Raw genomic sequence first — 18,501 nt, forward strand, 5'->3', positions numbered from 1 at the left:
CAATAAAGAAACATTTAAATGTCACAATACAAAATGTGCATTTGCTGTTTAAAAATTACAAATGTAGAAAGAGAAAGGCTACCATAGCAAACCCAGCCATCTTTTACTTAAGTGACTAAGTATCTGGTCTGATGTACAGAACATATCTAATAGTTACATGCTTATTACTTCATGTAATAAAACTATATTTAACTATGTCAGTGTGGACAGCATGTGCCCTATGTGATGCAGGTCAAATGCTTGGATTCACTTAGGACACTGGGTAACTGACACTGCAATAGCACACTAACATGGCTTTGAATTGAAACAACAGACAAAATAAGTTATGTAATTTGGTCATACTTGCAGACATCTCTGTAAGTCTGAATTGCAGTGTCCATATAATGTGCTGGATATGGTCTGGGAACTCCAGCCTGCAAAAAAGCTGACACTGCAGCCATTTCCTACAGGACAAAACATGAAACACATTACTGTTTTCCAAAGTGGTGGAAAAAAATCCAAAGTGGTGTAACTGAATTCTTAGGTTGCAAAACCATGGTCCATCCTCTCTGGCACACTCCACAAAAAAATTACAATCCTTAATACAGCTGATCTGAGTCAGGGAATTTAAACTATGGACATACGGCCCTCATGAGGAACGATAAAAAGGTGTATGTGAATGTGTGTGTATTCTCACCAGTGCCCCTGCGGCATATAGCATGGCCTGATCTGACAGGAAGTCTTTCTTAGCAGTGTGGTAACAGCTGTAGGCCAGCTCATAGTGCTGAACCAGGAAGCAAAGGTCAGCCATCTTTCTGATCTGCAGCTCAGGGGCTTCTGGGGGATATCTGACAACAGAGATTTGAAAGATCAAACCGGGGGTGTTTAAGGTGTAGCATGGTGTTAATTTATAAAAAGAAGTCTAATCTTAAAGCATTTAAGTGTGATGGGGGGAGTGGTGCTGGGGAGTTTACAGAAGGCCACATGTGCTCTTTGGTTCACTGATGGTCTTCTCTGGAACTTTCCCTCCACCAAACCATTTCTTGGTTGCAGTGAAAAGAGACCGACTCAGACCTTTCCTGGAAACCAGCTGTGGACAGACAGGCAGATCAGCATGCTTCATATAAAGACTTGTTACCTTCCACTGCTGAGGTAAAGAAAGGTCCCAGCCATTTTTTTTCAGAATATACTGTGACTAAAAGCTCATAGAGTTTACTGAACCTCAGAATCCAGTAATTATGTGGAAAAACAGGATGCTATACAAATGCCATATAATGGTCAAAATTTTGTTTAAATCTTTTTTGAAAATTCTTTTTCATTTATTTTCTCATTATTGTGCTGTGTTTTTGGAAATTTCTGAACATGAACAATTAAAAAAACTCCAAACTTGGGAGATGTACCTGGTCATTGAGCTGTCTGATGTTCTTCTCTATGTGTGGCAGCAAGCCTCTAAAGGTGAACTCTTGAATGAACTGTCTGATGTGGTCATGATCATTCAGGGTCAGACATGCACCGTGGCTTCCTGCTGCCACCGTCACACTTTCTGGATCTTTTGCACATTTCTTCAGGTCAGTGTTGACAGCACTGAGGGTGTGCAGGCTCCCTGGGCTGTTTGGTGTATCCAGCTGGAGAGGATGGCTTTCCAGCCTGTTAGGCATTCCATCTGCTGGGAACACACATACACATTATAATATAATACACACACACACATATGTGTGATACATACATATATGGCATGCCATTCAGGAAATTAATATTTGAATATATGGAATGAACCATATGGAATGAAACTTGAATATATTGAATGAAACTCTGAATATATGGAATGAACCTTGAATATATGGAATGAAACTGAATATATTGAATGAACCCTGGTTTCATTCCATAAATTCAAGGTTGCAGAGGCTGTGAGATATGGATGCTTTTAAAACCAACATCTATGCTCATGAAGAAGCAACTACTAGCACAATGTTCCAACATCCGCAAACAGCAACTGCTATGACAACTAGAGTTTGATGAGGCACAACAAAACTACAGCAAGAGGGAGCCAGGACGACAGGTCAGGGGTGAGATATCATCATCCCCACACTTCAAGATTGGGTACTAAGCCTCAATAACAGACACACAGTCCCTGTACACAAGGGCAGCTGACCTAACAATGAAAATAATGACAAAGCTGGATACCTGGCAGTCAATTGCCAAAGATAAGTGTTAAAGTACCTTTTGAAAGTCTGCTAGAAGATGTGAATGCAGCACAACAGACTATCCCTACCAACCTGATAATCAAAAACAAACGAGGTGATGCACATCACAGCAACAGCAATCCTTCAGATTCTTGGTTAATACGGTAACAAGGAGAAAGAAGCACTATCCGCCATGGAAGAGGAGGCTGGAGGCCAAGATCTGGTAAAACAGAGAGAAGTCAGTTGGCTCTCAGGGCTACCAATGAAGAGTATACTTGGGGCACTGGAGAATGCCTCTACACGGATGACATCAAGCTGTATGCCAAGAGTGAGCAAGACACTGACTCTCTGATTCACATCAGCAGGATCTACAGCAATGACATCAAAATGTCATTTGGACTAAATAAGTGAGGTCTGATGGTAACAAAGAGAGGGAAGATGATCAGAACTGAAATGTTCAGGACAGTTACAAATACCATGGGATTCCGCAGGCAAATGTAAACCATGCGGAGGCTGCAAGGCCAAAGTCAGCTGCAGTCAAATACTTACACAGAGTGAGGCAGGTCCTGAGAAGTCAGCTAAATGGTAAGAACAAGGTCTGGGCCATTGGCCACTGTCCAGGATGATACAACAAAGATCCAGGAGTACGTGAGAAAGATGGTACCCAGAGATTAATTGCTAAGTGAATACATCAGGCAGCAGAAACCTGGCAAAGATGAAGCAGAAGAGGCCGAACCATCATTGAGGAACAAGCCCTTGCACGGCATGTACCACTGACAGATAGAAGAAGTGGCTGACGGAAATCCTACCAATGGCTAGAGAAGGCTGGATTGAAGCAGCACAGAACCACTCATCATGGCTGCACAAGAACAGCCACGCAATATAAAATCAATAGAGACTGGGGTCTACCACACCAGACAGGACCACAGGTGGAGGCTGTGCAAAGATTCCCCTGAGACTATTCAGCACACATGCCATAACCAAGCGGCTCGCAGTTTACAGGAACATCTGCACTGAGTATGGGCTTGGAAGTCCCAAGGTTAGCATGGAAGACACCTCCTTAGAGAAGCTCAAAAAATGTCAAAAGTGGAAAGAAGAGCTAGAAAAGTTGGGGAGAGTAAAAGCAACAATAGTGCCAGTGGTAACCTGGGTACTGGGGGCTGCAACCCCCAAACTGGAAGAGCAGTCCTAGGAACAGCTAAGATACTGCGCAGAACCCTCAAACTCCCAGGCTTCTGTGTATATACACATACATACATGTATGTATGCATACACACACACACATCACACATACATATACACACACACACGCAGGAACACTTTGTTTGTGGCTGACCAGTGTAGCTACTGGTTGTGCAACAACATGAAACTAAAGCCAGCATATGGATGAGCTGCTGAATTAACTTACCTTTCTCTGTTGAGTCATGGCAGTCCACTTCAGCTGCAGTGACACTTTTCTCAACAGCAGCAACAGCTGGAGCTATATCCTCAAGCATATCCTGCTAAAAAGGGTTACCATGTTAAAATCAGGCACATATCTGATGTGAAAAAAACTGTCAAAATGAACACAATTTCACTGACGGTGAAAACACATTAATCACCACCTAATCACAACTCCATTCACCAATAAATTTTGGAATTTCATTCACTCTCAAAACAAGTTATGACACAGGGTTTGAAAAAAAAAAAACAACGAACTAATTTGCACTCTACAGAGTGGATATTAAAGCTACTTAAAATTACATTACCTGTCAGTGTATTGTTGTAAATTAATAAAGCTAAAATTTTTGATATCTTGCTTAGTCTTAGCCTCAGTGAGAGGCATGTGGATATTGCTCTCTGCTGAAAATTTATTGTTTCAGTAGCTAGTGACACTGGACCACAATCAGTCACTCCATGTGGAGGAAGCTACAGTGCTTACCTGGTAATGCAGATTATTCCTGTGCAGATATTGACTCCAAGGGTCTGGAATCTGTTCATCCTTTTCAGCTGAGAAGGTACGAGTATTAATTTTCAACAGATAGCAGCCCTGAGAACCATACCTTTGTTTCATATCCTCATATACCATATCTGCCCTGGAGAGAGAGCAGGAACACTCATCAAACACAAAACAGTTAGCTCTTAGTAAGAACACAGCTAGTTCAACAACATAACCAACTCATCCACGGTGGTTCCGGTTTGTTGCTTTTTCAATCATTTAACAGTATTGGCTCTGCAAATGGTTTGATTTGGGTTTTTTAAGACATACTTAATATTGATAGCCTTTCTCTAATCATGCACTGATGCCTTTAAAAACCCAAACCACCTTAAAACCAAGGAGTAGCAAAAAAACAACAACAAAAAAACAAACAAAAAAATCTTAGAAGGTATAACAATAACTTGTAAAAGCATGTTGATAGTGAAGCTTCTTTTCAGTACCTCTGTTCATCCCCCTCGCTCACGTCATGCAGTAGGACATAATACTTGAGGGTGTTGGGAATAAACCACTTGGGGTTAATATATTCTCCACTGTGCTGAATCCTGTGCTGCTCCTGAGAAAGCTTGAGGAACTGCTCCACAGGGACGGCATCAGTTGAAGACACTACCAGTAGACCTGTCAGGACCAGAATGTCAAGGACACCACTACTATAAACCACGTAGACCCATCAGAGAAGAGATACACCCAACCAGGGAGTGTATGGGAGCAGAAACTAAATGTGTATATATAATGTATTATAATGGCTTATTCATTTATAAAATATTAATACGCACAGGAATAAACTATTTATATAAACTATTTATAAACCATTTATAAATCCTTTAAAAGGGTAAAGGAGTGATACCCACCGGTATCATGACATTGTCTAGCTGCAATGCTGTCTAATGTGATTAGCTTAGTTATGCAAGACTTGCTGGGTTTAAATATTCATGGACCAAAGAATAATGAATAGACAGGTAATAAGCAGTATTGAGTCTTATAGTCTTGCTGAGGACTTGATGACACTGTGGTGGATACATACACATCAGAGGGTTAATGGAGATAATGTGCAGGCTGCAGTGCAGACTGGCCACTTTTTTTCAAGCAAATAGTGCACAGCTATCTTCCCTTTGTCATCTGAATAAACTTGTAATACTCCTAAACAGGACACCACTACTTAGCATTTTTTCTGTTTTTGAAGTCCTCTAACATTACTCTAACCAGTAGAGCCTGTCATCTGGTGACAGGTGCTGTGGGCTATATGATCTCATCAATTTAACAGAAAACGAGTAATTTTTTTTTTTTACTGACAGTATGCCCAAGCAAAGGTGGAGTTAACAAATAAAACAGACTTGATGTTTTACAGAGAATGTGACATGAATGATATTCACATCAACCTGGACAGTGTTTAAGCCAAGTGCACTTTTAAGAAATCCTCTGACCAGAGCTTGTTAACCACAAGCAGTTGCCGGATTTGTATGCTGTTGGAAGGATACAAGCAAGGTAGTGATTGAGGAACTCGTGGTCGGAGGCAGGCATTGACTGCAGGAAGTTCTCCCTGTAGGTTTCAAACCAGGGCGTGGTTGCTGGAAACACAAAGACAAAATGAGAACAGAAACAAATCAGCTATTGTATCATATTATGTTTTTAGCCTGAAATAGTCTCTCTCTTCTATACTCTGATAAAAGCACAAAATGGCATAACAAAATCACTAAGATGGTAAAGAGAAATATTTTTTTAATTTAATTTAAATATACTTTATTAATCCCAAGATGAGAAATTACTTGCATTACTCTGCATTTAACCTATCACTGATTGAAAAACACACATATGCAACATGCAGTGAAACACACAGGAGCAGTGGGCTTGCCATTTCAGGCCCGGAGCATTATTAATCACTCCACCACACCCAAATTATTTCGTGCCAGTCCAGGGTGGAATCAAACCCGACCCTCCGGTCACAAGGTGATTCTCAAACCACTAGGACACGGCTGCCCCCCAATAATAATAATGTAAAAATAATGGGGAGTAATGGGAAAGTTTTCCTCATATTTCCCCAGACTTCAGTCAAAGTAAAATGACTGATTATCATAATGCCTCATCTCCAAATGGTTAAAATAACGAGTGGGATTCAAAATGTGTGCCACTGACACAGTTTTTTTTCATGAGCTCCAGAGCTTTTCTTATCACAATTGCACTAACAGTATCACAAATCATGAATATCTACCACAAAAAAGCTGCTTTATCATCACTTGTTGCCCTTCTCACTTTCTCCACCATACAGGACTGTCAGATTACTGAATGCTGTGTCGCACTACGTCAGTCATGTATACTGAGGTCCTGCAGTGACATCGTCATCTATCACTGCACACCAATACAGTGGTAGATGAAAGCAAACTACCATATGACACAAGGAGCTGTATTTGTCATTACAGCTATGTATGTGTAGTAAATAGAGCAATGAAACAGCATTCCTCCAGGATGATACACCATGCTATACAAAAGACGACACATAAGTAAAAAAATAAAGAAAGAAAAAAAAACAAAAAACAGAATATAGAATAAGGAAAAAGGTATATAAAAAATAACAAGTCTAATGGATTGGGGAAAGAAGCTGTTTCAGAGTCTGGTAGTGGTGCACCGAATGCTTCGGTACCTCCCACCAGACGGCAAGAGGAAAAAGAATGCGTCAGGGATGTGTGGCATTATCTACAATGCTGATCGCATTGCGGATGCACCGTGTGGTATAAATCCAGGTTGTTGGCTCTGCACCAGGATGCTACTTGTTTCACCTCCTCTCTGTACACTGACTAGTCGTTATTAGTGATGAGATCCATCACGGTCGTGTTGTGTCAGCTGAAGTGCAAGAACAGCATGCGTCCTCATTGTCCAGGTGGGTAAGGCCAGGTGGTGGAGTGGTTAGCGCAATACGCGTACTGCAAGGGGTCCACAGAGGGTGGCAACAGGGTTGTCTCATGACAAGTCTCTTGAAGCACTTCATCAAGTGTGCATGGTAGTCATTGAGGCAGGACACTGGAGACTTCTTTGGCATGGGGATGTTGGTAGTTGACTTGAGGCACCTGGGAACAATGGCAGGCTCAGGGAAATGTTAAGATGTCAGAGAAGATATCTGCTACCTGGTCTTTAATCCCCTGAGCACTACACCAGGAATCCTGTCTGGTCCAGCGGCTTTTCATGAGTTAACTCCACATAGTATTTTCCTCACATCAGCCGCGGTAAAAAAGAGCACCTGGTCGCAGGGAGGAGAGGTGGACTTCCTCGCTGCCATGTCATTCTGTGTCTCAACTTGGCAAAGAAGTGGTTGAGTGCATCCGGTAGGGAGGCATCATTGTCACAGGCAGGTGAAGATGTCCTTTAGTTAGTGATGGCCCGGATGCCTTATTACAAGTGTTGCCGCTGTTCTCAAAGTGGCTGCGAATACTCTGGGCCTGTACCTGCGCTTTGCTTCTCTGATGACCCGAGACCGTTTGGCCCTTGCAGTTGTTAGGGATGCCCTGTCACCATCTCTGAAAGTTGAGTCTTTTGATTTTCAGCAGCGCATGCTGAGAGTGCCTCCTGAGGAAGAAAATGTCTGCATTCTAGGTGGACCATTGTTCTCGTCATATGCAAAGTAGGTATCACACTAGCCACCTGTCTATGACTCCCTTCTTACACCCACTACTAAGGACACGTATGTCATATACAAACCCGGCGTCACATCTAGCCTGCTGAAGGTTGACCCCTCTTCCTTGAGTGAATTTCTTCAACACCCCTTTGCATTACTACTGGGGGGAATATACACACAGACCATGAGCAAAGTGGTGAATTCCCATGGTAAGTAAAATGGCCTGCATCTGACGGTGATAAACTCTAGCAACGATGAGCAATGGTTAGAAATAACACCATCCACCAGTGGCGGGCTGTCAGGGCGAGCAAGGCCTTTTCTGCTGGCCTAAACACTATCAAAAGCACTGCCCTACATTTACAACCTAATTTCTAATATTTGTTCCAAGAAACTGGATTATTATTATTATTAATTTATTCCCAACAGATTATTTTCTTCATTTCTCTAGCATTTCTCTCAGCTGCACTGCTTCCAGTGTATGTGGATATTCAATTTTTGTCCAATCAGATTTCAGCTTCTATGTGTTGCCATGTTAGTCTAATCTGCGCAGGGCCTTCAGGATCGGTAGTGCTGGCACTTGCAATTTAGACTATATTAGCCATTAACAGTTAGACCAATCAGAGGATGGAAGAACGCTGACACTTCCCAGGGCCCATGGTTATAGAAAAGGATTTACTGATGGACCTGAAATGCAGAGATCAACTCTATGACAGAGTCATTGAAGTCCTGTGCAAAGAAAGGAGGATGGATTTTGTCTATAAATAATCAGCATCTCTGGTGAGTATGATGTATTTGATTTAATTTTTTTGTTTTTGTCATGTTATTAGATAAATATTGATTCTGAACTGCTCCAGATGATGTACATGGCACAGTTGGGGTTGTAGTTTAGAGGTTTGGAGTTGTCTTAACTGTGTTTCTTGTTGTATTAATAGTGGTAATTATCATCAACACACGAAATTCCTCTCTCTCTAATGCCACGCCTTGTCATATTGCGTTTTTGAATAGTACTGATGTTTTTGGGGTTTTTTTTATAATTGCGACGTGATAGTCTTTGTATTAAGAGGTGGATTAAGTCGGGTATGTCCCCACTGAAGGCCCAGGTACCAAATGCACGGTCCGCCACTGCCATCCACATAAGCTACTACGGGCCGCACAGAGCTGCATTTCTGTTGGCACAGAACAAGATAAGCCCATCTAGCTGAATGGCGGCATCGGGTACTCTGTCGATGAGTCATGTCTCCATGAAAACAAAGACACGTCTCAAAGTCTCTAAACTCAAGGCGTGTAGCCCCCTGGAGTCGGTAAGGTCCAGTTTATTGTCCAGGGAGCAGAGACTGGAGAACAAGATGGAGAGAGAGTCATTCGACTAGGGTTTGAAAAGGTTTGTATGTCTAGACCCATATCGACAAAACTTTGCTCTGCTCACCCTATTTTACAAAAATAATGGGCTAATAACTCGTTTTCTAAAATCCTCAAATATCAAACTCGGCCATAATAAGCCTGCATGATTTGAGTCCTTGTCCTTACCACTGAAGCTGAGATGATAGTCCCCTGCTGCGATCATATTGGTCCCACCGCCCTCTTGTGGCTGGCAGGATAACACCACTTCATTGAGGAGTTGGCACTGGGCAGGACTAAGGGCACCAGAGGGCATGTGTGGGCTTGTCATCACATTGTTGACACAGATGCGCAGGTTCTTCACAACCTGCACCTGGTTATTAGGGTCCCGTATGTGACCTAGAGAAGAGAAGAAAAAGAAGACATGGCCAACAGCCAGTTCAGTCATCCATTATCATTGTACATGGCTGTGGTTTGGAGCCTTGTGAGAAGTATGTAGAACTACTGCAGTTGCTGTTTCCTAGTAGCTACAACTATTCTATGGTCTCAGTGAAGTTTAGTTAATTTGCATAAAAATAGCTTATTATATATTCTTAAATATTTGTTGCATGTATTTCAGCAAGAATTAAAAAGTTACTGTTAATTATTTTCAGAAATAACAATAGTGTTAATAATAAGAATAATAAGAACAGATTTGTTAAGTTAGTAAATCAGTGATATTATCAGGGGCCAACCCCAGACACTTAAAATGTAATCACTAAAATTAAAAAAATGTCAAAAAGGCATAAAATAGGTATAATGTGGACTCTTGTTGGATTTTGTGACTAGTCTTGCTGCTGCATATTGAACCAACTGAAGTTCGGCCTTGGCCTTGTATGGAATGAGACAGAAATAGAGCCAGTTTCAGTAATCTAAGCAGGGTGTAATGAAATCATGGATGGAAGTTTCCAGATTATTAGTGGATAAAAAAAGATCTGATTTTTGAGATATTACTAAGTTGCAGAGTGCAGAGAGAACAACTGATCTCACCTATTAGTCAAAGTTACCTTTGTTCAAAGAATAGACCAAGATTTCTGAACTAGGCTGTGATGCCAGAGAACCTAATGGAAGAAGTGCTCTGGACCTATGAGAATGGCTTATCTTTTATCCGAGTTTAAATGACGAAGGTTTTGAGGCAGACAGATTTTAACATCCGTAAGACAGGACTGCATTTTAAGCAAATGTGTAGTGTTTTTGAAATCAAAAGAGACATGTAAATGGAGAATAGTTAAAGGGTCCACTTCTGAGCCTTGAGGTGCTCTATAAGAGAAATGGTAAGTTTTAAACACACCAATGGCTCCACAGATTTTCCCACTAAAGAGGTAGGAACAAAACAAATAAAAGTGCTCAGTGCTATGATCTGCTCAAAAATCGGACCAAAATTTATCAAAGAGCCTGTTGCTATTCACGTGGTCAATGAGTCGCACAGTAACTATTTTTTCTAGAAACCTAACTGGGAAGGGAAGTTTGAATGTTGGGTGGAAGTTGTTTAAAATGGCTTGATCAAGACAGAAAAAAACAAAAACTGAAGGACCTACCCTGCTTCACCTGCACACAGCACCTTTGCAAATTGTGAATTGCATATTGCATATAGAGAACATATATATATATATATATGTATATATATCTATATATAGATATATAGATCTATATATAGATATATATATATAGAGAGAGAGAGAGAATATATATACATAATTATGCACAGTGTACATAAACTAACAGCACACTGTGGCCACTTCTAAACATCCATTTTCCACTCCTGAGCTACCCCAATTAAAATTTTTGAGAACCGCCACTGGACGGTAAGTAAAACAATGTTATATCTATATCTGTATTCTTGCCACCCCAAATAAACCAAATACCTTGACTGTAGCATTTTGTCATCACCCCCTTGCTTTTGTCTACTTTTAAGGCTGTACACAATTCATCTTCATTGAGCCTGTTATGCTGACAATGGTTTACATTTTGGTGTTACTTGGCTATCGAGTTAACGTTAGCATTCATGTGTGGACTCTCCAACTAATTAAGCCCATTAGCCGGTTAGCTTGCTTGCCTCGCACATTTATTGCTTGCTTTCATAATTTAAAATCAACACAGTGGTTATTTGGCTATCTCAAAATTATCCTTGAAAACATCTTACAAAGGCTGAATGATCAGCCGGTCCCTCTTTAAGATCAAATCTGGATTTCCATATCTCCTCTTGTTAACGCACAGCTGTTTAGTCACAATCCAGTCTGCTTTTAACCTGGAACTAATGTCAACCATAACCCCTGTCAGGCTAAAGATACCTTACTTGGACTTTATTTATGGTACTGACAGTAGGTCATCACGGTGAGCTCCTAGTAGCTTCTCTTACCTTCAGACGTTAGTCTGCAAAAAGGCCTCAGCAGCTCCGCGAAATTCAGGTTGTTCTTGCGAGTCACTCTCTCCGCTTCTTCACTACATAAAACGGCCACTTTTGGGACAAACGAATCCTGAACGAACTCTTGCACAGACTGAACACATTGGGCCATGTCTGAACAGCGTCAGAATCGGCTAACACACAATGAACTGAGTCAACTATCCTACAAATTCAGAAGTCTTTCATCGGTTAGGACAACTTATCCTCTACAGACGACAGCCATATTGAATTCGCGTGCCCACTTCCTGTAGAAATCAGATGGTCAGGTGATGCCTAACGTCAAGTTATTTCCTGTAGACACATAGGGAGGACACGAATATTATATCATACACAATCGAAATAGTTTTGTTTAGACACCCAAACAATTAGATTAAGAAATAATCTCCCAATGCTTAGCGAAACAGGTGGATTTTTTTGTTGTTCATTTAATAATTCTGATTCTAATATAATCGAATAATTCTAATAATTCTGAATGCATACCGCCACCTATTGATGCAGACTGGGACACCAGCCAAAAAAGTGAGCAACGCATAAAGTCAACCACAAACAGCATATTAACTGTAGATCCCATGCTTTTAATTCCATTTCATCCAGTAATATAGTGGTGATATAAACAGTTCAACATTTTTGGAGAATGTTGATGTACGAGCGAGTATAATAAAGTTGAACTGTTTCAGTGACACGTAGCTATTGATGTGTATATATTGTATATTTCCTACAGTTATTAAAAACGTAATTTGTGGTGTAGGTGCGTGTGTTGTGTGGAGTGTTTCTACGCACTATGATTCTTTTCTCTATCATTTAACTGTATTACCTTGCATCTCAGTTGATTCTGGATTAATGGCAAAGGGAGAGGGAATATGGGAGACCTAAATTAGATTATAAACAAGGTAACTTTAAAATAGAACAAAAATTAAATTATTCGTAACAGACTAAATGGGGAATCATACTAAATCCTTTACTATCCTGTCAAGGAAGATAATTTACTGTGAAAGTTAAGAAGAAAGGCATTTGTGTATTGAAGTAAGTTGATAAGGGAAACTTCTCTGTTTATGTTTCAGCATTTTCTATACTTTACTGAAGTGTTTACATAAAAATGTTTGTTCACTGAATTTGACTTTGTAATATTATAAGTCTTCAATACTTGCTTTTTTCTGAAGGGCTGATTGTGAAAGACAGTGACCTCATAATTTTGAATACTCAAGTTTTTTGTGAAAATGGTTATTAATCTGTATGAACAAGGTGCACAGGTAATTTCAAAATAACTGAAAATGTTGTTTCTTCATAATGAGTCTGTCATAGAGCAAGTAACAGAGCTAGAACAGATAGACAGGTCTAATGGGTAACAAGCAGTTCACTCTGATGAGCCTTGTGGAAGTGAAAGATCCCACACATAAACAGAAAAAGGGAAGGAACTTCAAAGAGGACAAATGAAAGAGCTAATGCTTCACTTTGAAAGTATTTATGAGCAGTGAAAGGCACTAATTAAGGTGGCCAAAAGGTCTGTGACTAAAAAGGATCTCTATAACATCCTACAAGATCATATTAACACTATTCAGAGGGAACTGTCTGAACTGAATCTTGTTTACTATGCACACAGAAGAGCTGACAGCCCACCTCTTGACTTGTGCCGCAAACTTGACAACTGTATATCTGCCACCAGAATTATTGTACAGAATGCAAATTGGGTTGCAAGGGAAGGAGGAGTTTATTTGGCCTGATACTAGCTCTGTACTTGCATCTTCATTTTCCAGTGTCAAAGGTTAATTCAGTTCAGTTTATTTATGTAGCGCCAATTCACAACAAAAGTTATCTCATGACACTTTCCAATTTGAGCAGGTCTAGACCAAACTCTTTAATTAAATTGTAATACAGAGAACCCAACATTCCCCTTGAGCAAGTACTCGGTGACAGTGGCGAGGAAAAACTGCCTTTTAGAAACCTCGGAGCAGACCCTGGCTCAAGATGGGTGGCCATCTGCCTTGACCGGTTGGGTTGAGAAAGATAGAAAGTGAGAGAGAGAGAGAGAGAGAGAGAGGGAGAGAGAGAGAGAGAGAGAGAGAAAGAAAGAGAGAAAGAGAAAGAGGGAGAGGGGGATAGGGGAGGAGTACACAAGCAGAGATGTATAGCAGCAGAAATATTGGAACTGATAATGAGAATGATAATGAAGTATACAGGAGGTACTATGGTGATTATGATAGCAATATTAGCAACAATAATAATGGTAGTAGCTGTACAGAGTAGTAGTAACAATTAAAATAGATTATGACAAAACAGTAGTAATCGCAGTAAGTTCGAGCAGGACCACAGCAGGAGCTCCAAGCACGATCCTGCGAGATGAGAAAGCACAAGGACTCCAGGGAAGAAGTTGAGTTAGTGATATGCATTAATGGGACATAAATGTGTGCAGAAGGAGAGGGAGAGGAAGAAAGAGCTCAGTGCATCATGGGAGGACCCCCGGCAGTCTAAGTCTATAGCAGCATAACTAACTATAAGCTTTATCAAACAGGCGTCACAAAGGTACAGCGTCGCTGACGCAGAGGGCTGAACCCCGATGCAGAATCTCAAAAAGGCAGGGAATGTAGGCAGGCAGAGGTCCAAAATAATATTCTTTTAATTTTATCAAAAAAACTCAAAACCTCTAACTTAATTCGGCAACAACAAACAAGGCATGGCGACTGAGGTGGACTTCCTGTTGCGTTAAGCGTCCTACGTCATTTCCTGTTGTTGTGTGTTACTGGTGTTACGAGCAGCTCCGTCTGTGCTTTACTTAAAGATCACTTAAGTTGTTCTACTATTTGCTGTAGCGAGTAATTTCACACTGTTATTCTGAACGTCTGTTCTAGTTATAGACTTCATCACTCACTTTAGTAATTTGACGCTAATCTGATAACCGATTAGCATTTGCTAAATTCCGCTAAGATAGCTTCATTAGCAATGGCTTCTCTCCCTCTCGCTCTCCTGCTCTCTCCTGCTCTCTCCTGCTTGGTGTGTCAAATGTTTAGCTATTCCTCTGCCTCCTATAGTGAAAATGGTAAATGTAATAAATGTAGTTTACTTGTACCGCTGGAGGCGAGGCTTAGTGAATTAGAAGCACGGCTCCACAATATGGAAACAAAGTCTTTAGCTACTGTTGTTAGACAGCCCCCATTAGCCGGTGCGGACCGATCTAGCATAGCTCGTAGCCCGCCCTCGGTAGGTCTCAAGCAGCCGGGAAACAAGAGAGGCTGGGTGACTGTACGGAGGAAGCATAGTCCTAAGCACAAGCCCACGGTTCTGCACTTCCATTACAGTTACCCACCCAATATCCCATAGAGACTGTGTCTGTCCCCCGACCACTTAAATTAATTGAACCAAATTCAAAAAGAGGAGTTATACATAAAAATCTGATTAAGATCAACACCAACACCTCCACAGCTACAACAAACAGGAGAATTAAATGTGGACTGTTAAATATTAGATCTCTCTCATCTAAAGCTGTACTAGTGAATGAGTTAATATTGGACAATAATATAGATTTATTGTGTTTAACAGAAACCTGGCTTCAGCCAGAAGAATATGTCAGCTTAAATGAATCCACTCCCCAAAGTGATATTAATACTCACATTCTTCGAGACACCGGCCAAGGAGGTGGAGTTGCCACCATTTTTGACCCAAACCTATCATTTAGTCCAAAGCCCAAAGTCAAATACCATTCATTTGAAATTCTTATTCTTAGTCTCTCACACCCTACCTGGAAAACAATACAACCAATTTTTATTGTTGTAGTGTACCGTGCTCCTGGCCCATACTCTGAATTTTTACTGGAATTTCCAGAGTTTCTATTGAGTCTTGTCCTTAAAACTAATAAAGTTATTATTATGGGTGATTTCAACATCCACGTGGATGACAGTAATGATAGCCTTCACGCAGCATTTATCTCTCTCTTAGATTCAATCAGCTTCTGTCAGTGTGTACATAAACCCACTCATTGCTTCAGTCACACTCTTGACCTTGTTCTGACATATGGCATTGATGTAGAACATTTAATAGTCTTTGAACAAAATCCTCTTCTGTCTGACCATTGTTTAATAACTTTTGAGTTTATACTATTTGACTTCATACCACCAAGAAAAAACTCACACTAGATACCTGTCTGATAGTGCTGTGGCTAAATTTAAAGAAACAGTTCTATTGTCATTAACTTCAGTATCATGTCCCCATACTAGTGAACAATACAATAATCCCTCTCCAATCGACCATTTCGTGGACAGTGCTGCAAGCTTAATAAGGACCACTTTAGACACTGTTGCTCCGCTAAAAAAGAAACTCATAAAGCAAAAGAAACTGGTATAATACAGAGGTTCGCAAATTAAAGCAAAGTCTGCAAAACCTTGAGAGGAAATGGCGTTCCTTCAAATTTATTGAATCTCGCTCAATCTGGCAGTCTTAGATTATATAGGAAGGCCCTACGGACTGCCAGAGCAGCCTATTACTCAAAAGTAATTGAGGATAACAAGCATAATCTCAGGTTTCTCTTCAGCACTGTAGCCAGGTTGACAGAGAGCCATAGTGCTATCGAGCCTTGTATCCCTATGACCCTTAACAGCTATGACTTTATAACCTTTTTTAATGACAAGATCTTAAACATTAGAGACAAAATTCAACACCTACTGACCTCAGCTGGTACTGATGTAACATCAAACAGTAGTGTCTTAGAACCACCAGTAGAAACAGATAATCATTTTGACTGCTTTTCACCTATTGATCCCCATCAGCTATATTCACTTGTATATTCATTCAAGCCAACAACATGCCTCTTAGACCCCATCCCTACTAACCTTCTCAAAGAAGCTTTACCCTTACTTAGCACCTGTCTATTAGACATGATCAATCTGTCCCTGATAACAGGCTATGTACCCCAGTCCTTTAAGTAGCTGTAGTCAAACCTCTCCTTAAAAAATACACACTTGACCCAGAGGTTTTAAGCAACTATAGACTAATATCTAACCTTCCATTTATTTCCAAGATCCTTGAACGAACAGTCGCCAATCAGTTATGTGACTTTCTTCAAAATAATAACTTATTTGAAAATTTTCAATCTGGCTTTAGAGCTCATCATAGCACAGAAACAGCACTGGTCAAAGTCAGAAATGACCTCTTCCTGGCATCAGACAAGGGATTTATCTCTGTCCTTGTACTGTTAGATTAGATTAGATTAGATTCAACTTTATTGTCATTACACATGTACAAGTACAATGCAATGAAACGCAGTTTGGCATCTAACCAGAAGTGCAATAAGCAGTAAGTGCCAGGTATACAGTAATTTACAGTATGTACAGGTGTCTATGCTACAGATATACTATAAACATGATATACAGGTAGTTGTCATAATATACAGGGTTTCTAAGTACTATGAACATACTATACAGATGGATATGTGCTGTAATGTGCATCCAGTGTAGGCACAATTTACAAATGATATTTACAGATGTTAAATGTTAGATGTTAAATGACTTGGAATATCTGGCAGTGAAGTGCAGACCGTTTAAACTGGTTAGAGAACTCAGCTCGGTCATGATCATAGCGACCTACATTCCACCGAGGGCTAACGCTAAGCTAGCGCTAGAGGAGCTATACTGCCTGATTAGCAGCCAAATGGACGCTAATCCAGAGACGGCTGTGGTCGTGGCTGGGGACTTTAACCATGTGGAATTAAAGGCTGTTCTCCCCAAATTCCACAAATTCATCAACTTTCCGACCAGAGACTGCAATATACTGGATCAGGTCTACTGTAACATCTCAGGGGCATACAAGGCTGTAGCAGCTCCTCACTTGGGCATGTCAGATCACATCTCCGTGGAGCTGATCCCTGCCTACAGACCTCTGATTTGCAGGACCAAACCCACCACCAGAACCATCCAGGTTTGGACTGAGGAGGCTTCCTCAGTTCTACAGGACTGCTTTGAGCACACAGACTGGGGAGTGTTCAAAGCAGACGCTGACCTGGAGGAATACATGTCAGCTGTGCTGTCCTATGTTCACTTCTGTACTGATGCTGTCCTACCCACAAAGACAATCACGGTTTTTCCTAATTAAAAACCATGGGTGGACGGCACAGTGTGGCCAATGCTAAAAGCCCAGGATGCAGCCTATAGGTCAGGAGATAGGCTGGCTTACAGCAGGGCCCGGAAAGAACTGAAAAAGGGCATCCAGCTGGCTAAACACAGGCACAAGCAGCGCATTGAGGAGCACTTCAACAACAACAATCCACGTAACATGTGGAAAGGCATCAGGACCATCACAGACTATAAGCGGAATGACCAGCAGGTCAGCCATGACCCGACCCTACCTGACACCTTAAACAGCTTCTTCGCACGCTTCGACTCTCCGAGCAGCAGAAGAACTGCACACCTTCCTCAGCCAGAGGTGCAGCAGCAGCCTCTCGTCCTGCAGCTGCACCAAGTGACCTCCGCTCTGAGGAGGATCAACACCAACAAGACCAACCACATCCTGAGTCAGAAAGATGCAGAAAAATTAGTCCATGCATTCATTACCTCCAGACTGGATTATTGTAACTCCCTTCTATCAGGCTGCCCCAATAAATCTTTAAAGACTCTCCAGCTAATCCAGAACGCTGCAGCACGACTACTGACAAGAACCAGCATGAGAGATCATATTTCTCCTGTACTGGCTTCTCTACATTGGCTACCTGTAAAATTCAGGATAGATTTTAAAATTCTCCTCCTCACATATAAAGCCCTGAACGGTCAGGCACCGTCCTATCTTAAAGAGTTAATAGTACCCTATTATCCCACCAGAGCTTTGCGTTCCCAAAATGCAGGGATACTTGTGGTTCCTAGAGTCCTCAAAAGCAGATTGGGAACCAGAGCCTTTTGTTTTCAAGCTCCTCTACTATGGAACCATCTTCCGGTTTCGGTCTGGGAGGTGGACACCCTCTCTATATTTAAGAGTAGACTAAAAACTTTCCTGTTTG

The 18,501-nt window shown here is 41.1% G+C and overlaps 1 protein-coding gene across 5 annotated transcripts in view; it reads right to left on the bottom strand.

Moving 5' to 3' along the window:
* trappc8 (trafficking protein particle complex subunit 8) overlaps positions 1-11,781 on the bottom strand; it is a 38,333-nt gene extending 26,552 nt beyond the window's left edge. For 2 of the 5 annotated variants that reach the window (XM_046391169.1, XM_046391165.1), the window contains exons 1-10: positions 11,481-11,781; positions 9,272-9,481; positions 5,616-5,705; positions 4,581-4,755; positions 4,084-4,237; positions 3,571-3,664; positions 1,380-1,645; positions 954-1,069; positions 677-827; positions 343-443 (exon numbers count right to left, since the gene is read on the bottom strand). In XM_046391169.1, the coding sequence (XP_046247125.1) occupies positions 343-443; positions 677-827; positions 954-1,069; positions 1,380-1,645; positions 3,571-3,664; positions 4,084-4,237; positions 4,581-4,755; positions 5,616-5,705; positions 9,272-9,481; positions 11,481-11,637 (1,514 nt within the window). In that variant the 5' untranslated portion in view covers positions 11,638-11,781. The remainder of the gene's footprint in view (positions 1-342; positions 444-676; positions 828-953; positions 1,070-1,379; positions 1,646-3,570; positions 3,665-4,083; positions 4,238-4,580; positions 4,756-5,615; positions 5,706-9,271; positions 9,482-11,480) is intronic. The other 3 variants (XM_046391168.1, XM_046391167.1, XM_046391166.1) reach the window with 3 other exon arrangements.
* Between the last annotated feature and the right edge of the window lie 6,720 nt (positions 11,782-18,501).

The sequence above is a fragment of the Scatophagus argus genome, chromosome 6 (assembly GCF_020382885.2).
Source record: "Scatophagus argus isolate fScaArg1 chromosome 6, fScaArg1.pri, whole genome shotgun sequence".
In the NCBI taxonomy this organism is placed as follows: Eukaryota; Metazoa; Chordata; class Actinopteri; family Scatophagidae; genus Scatophagus; species Scatophagus argus.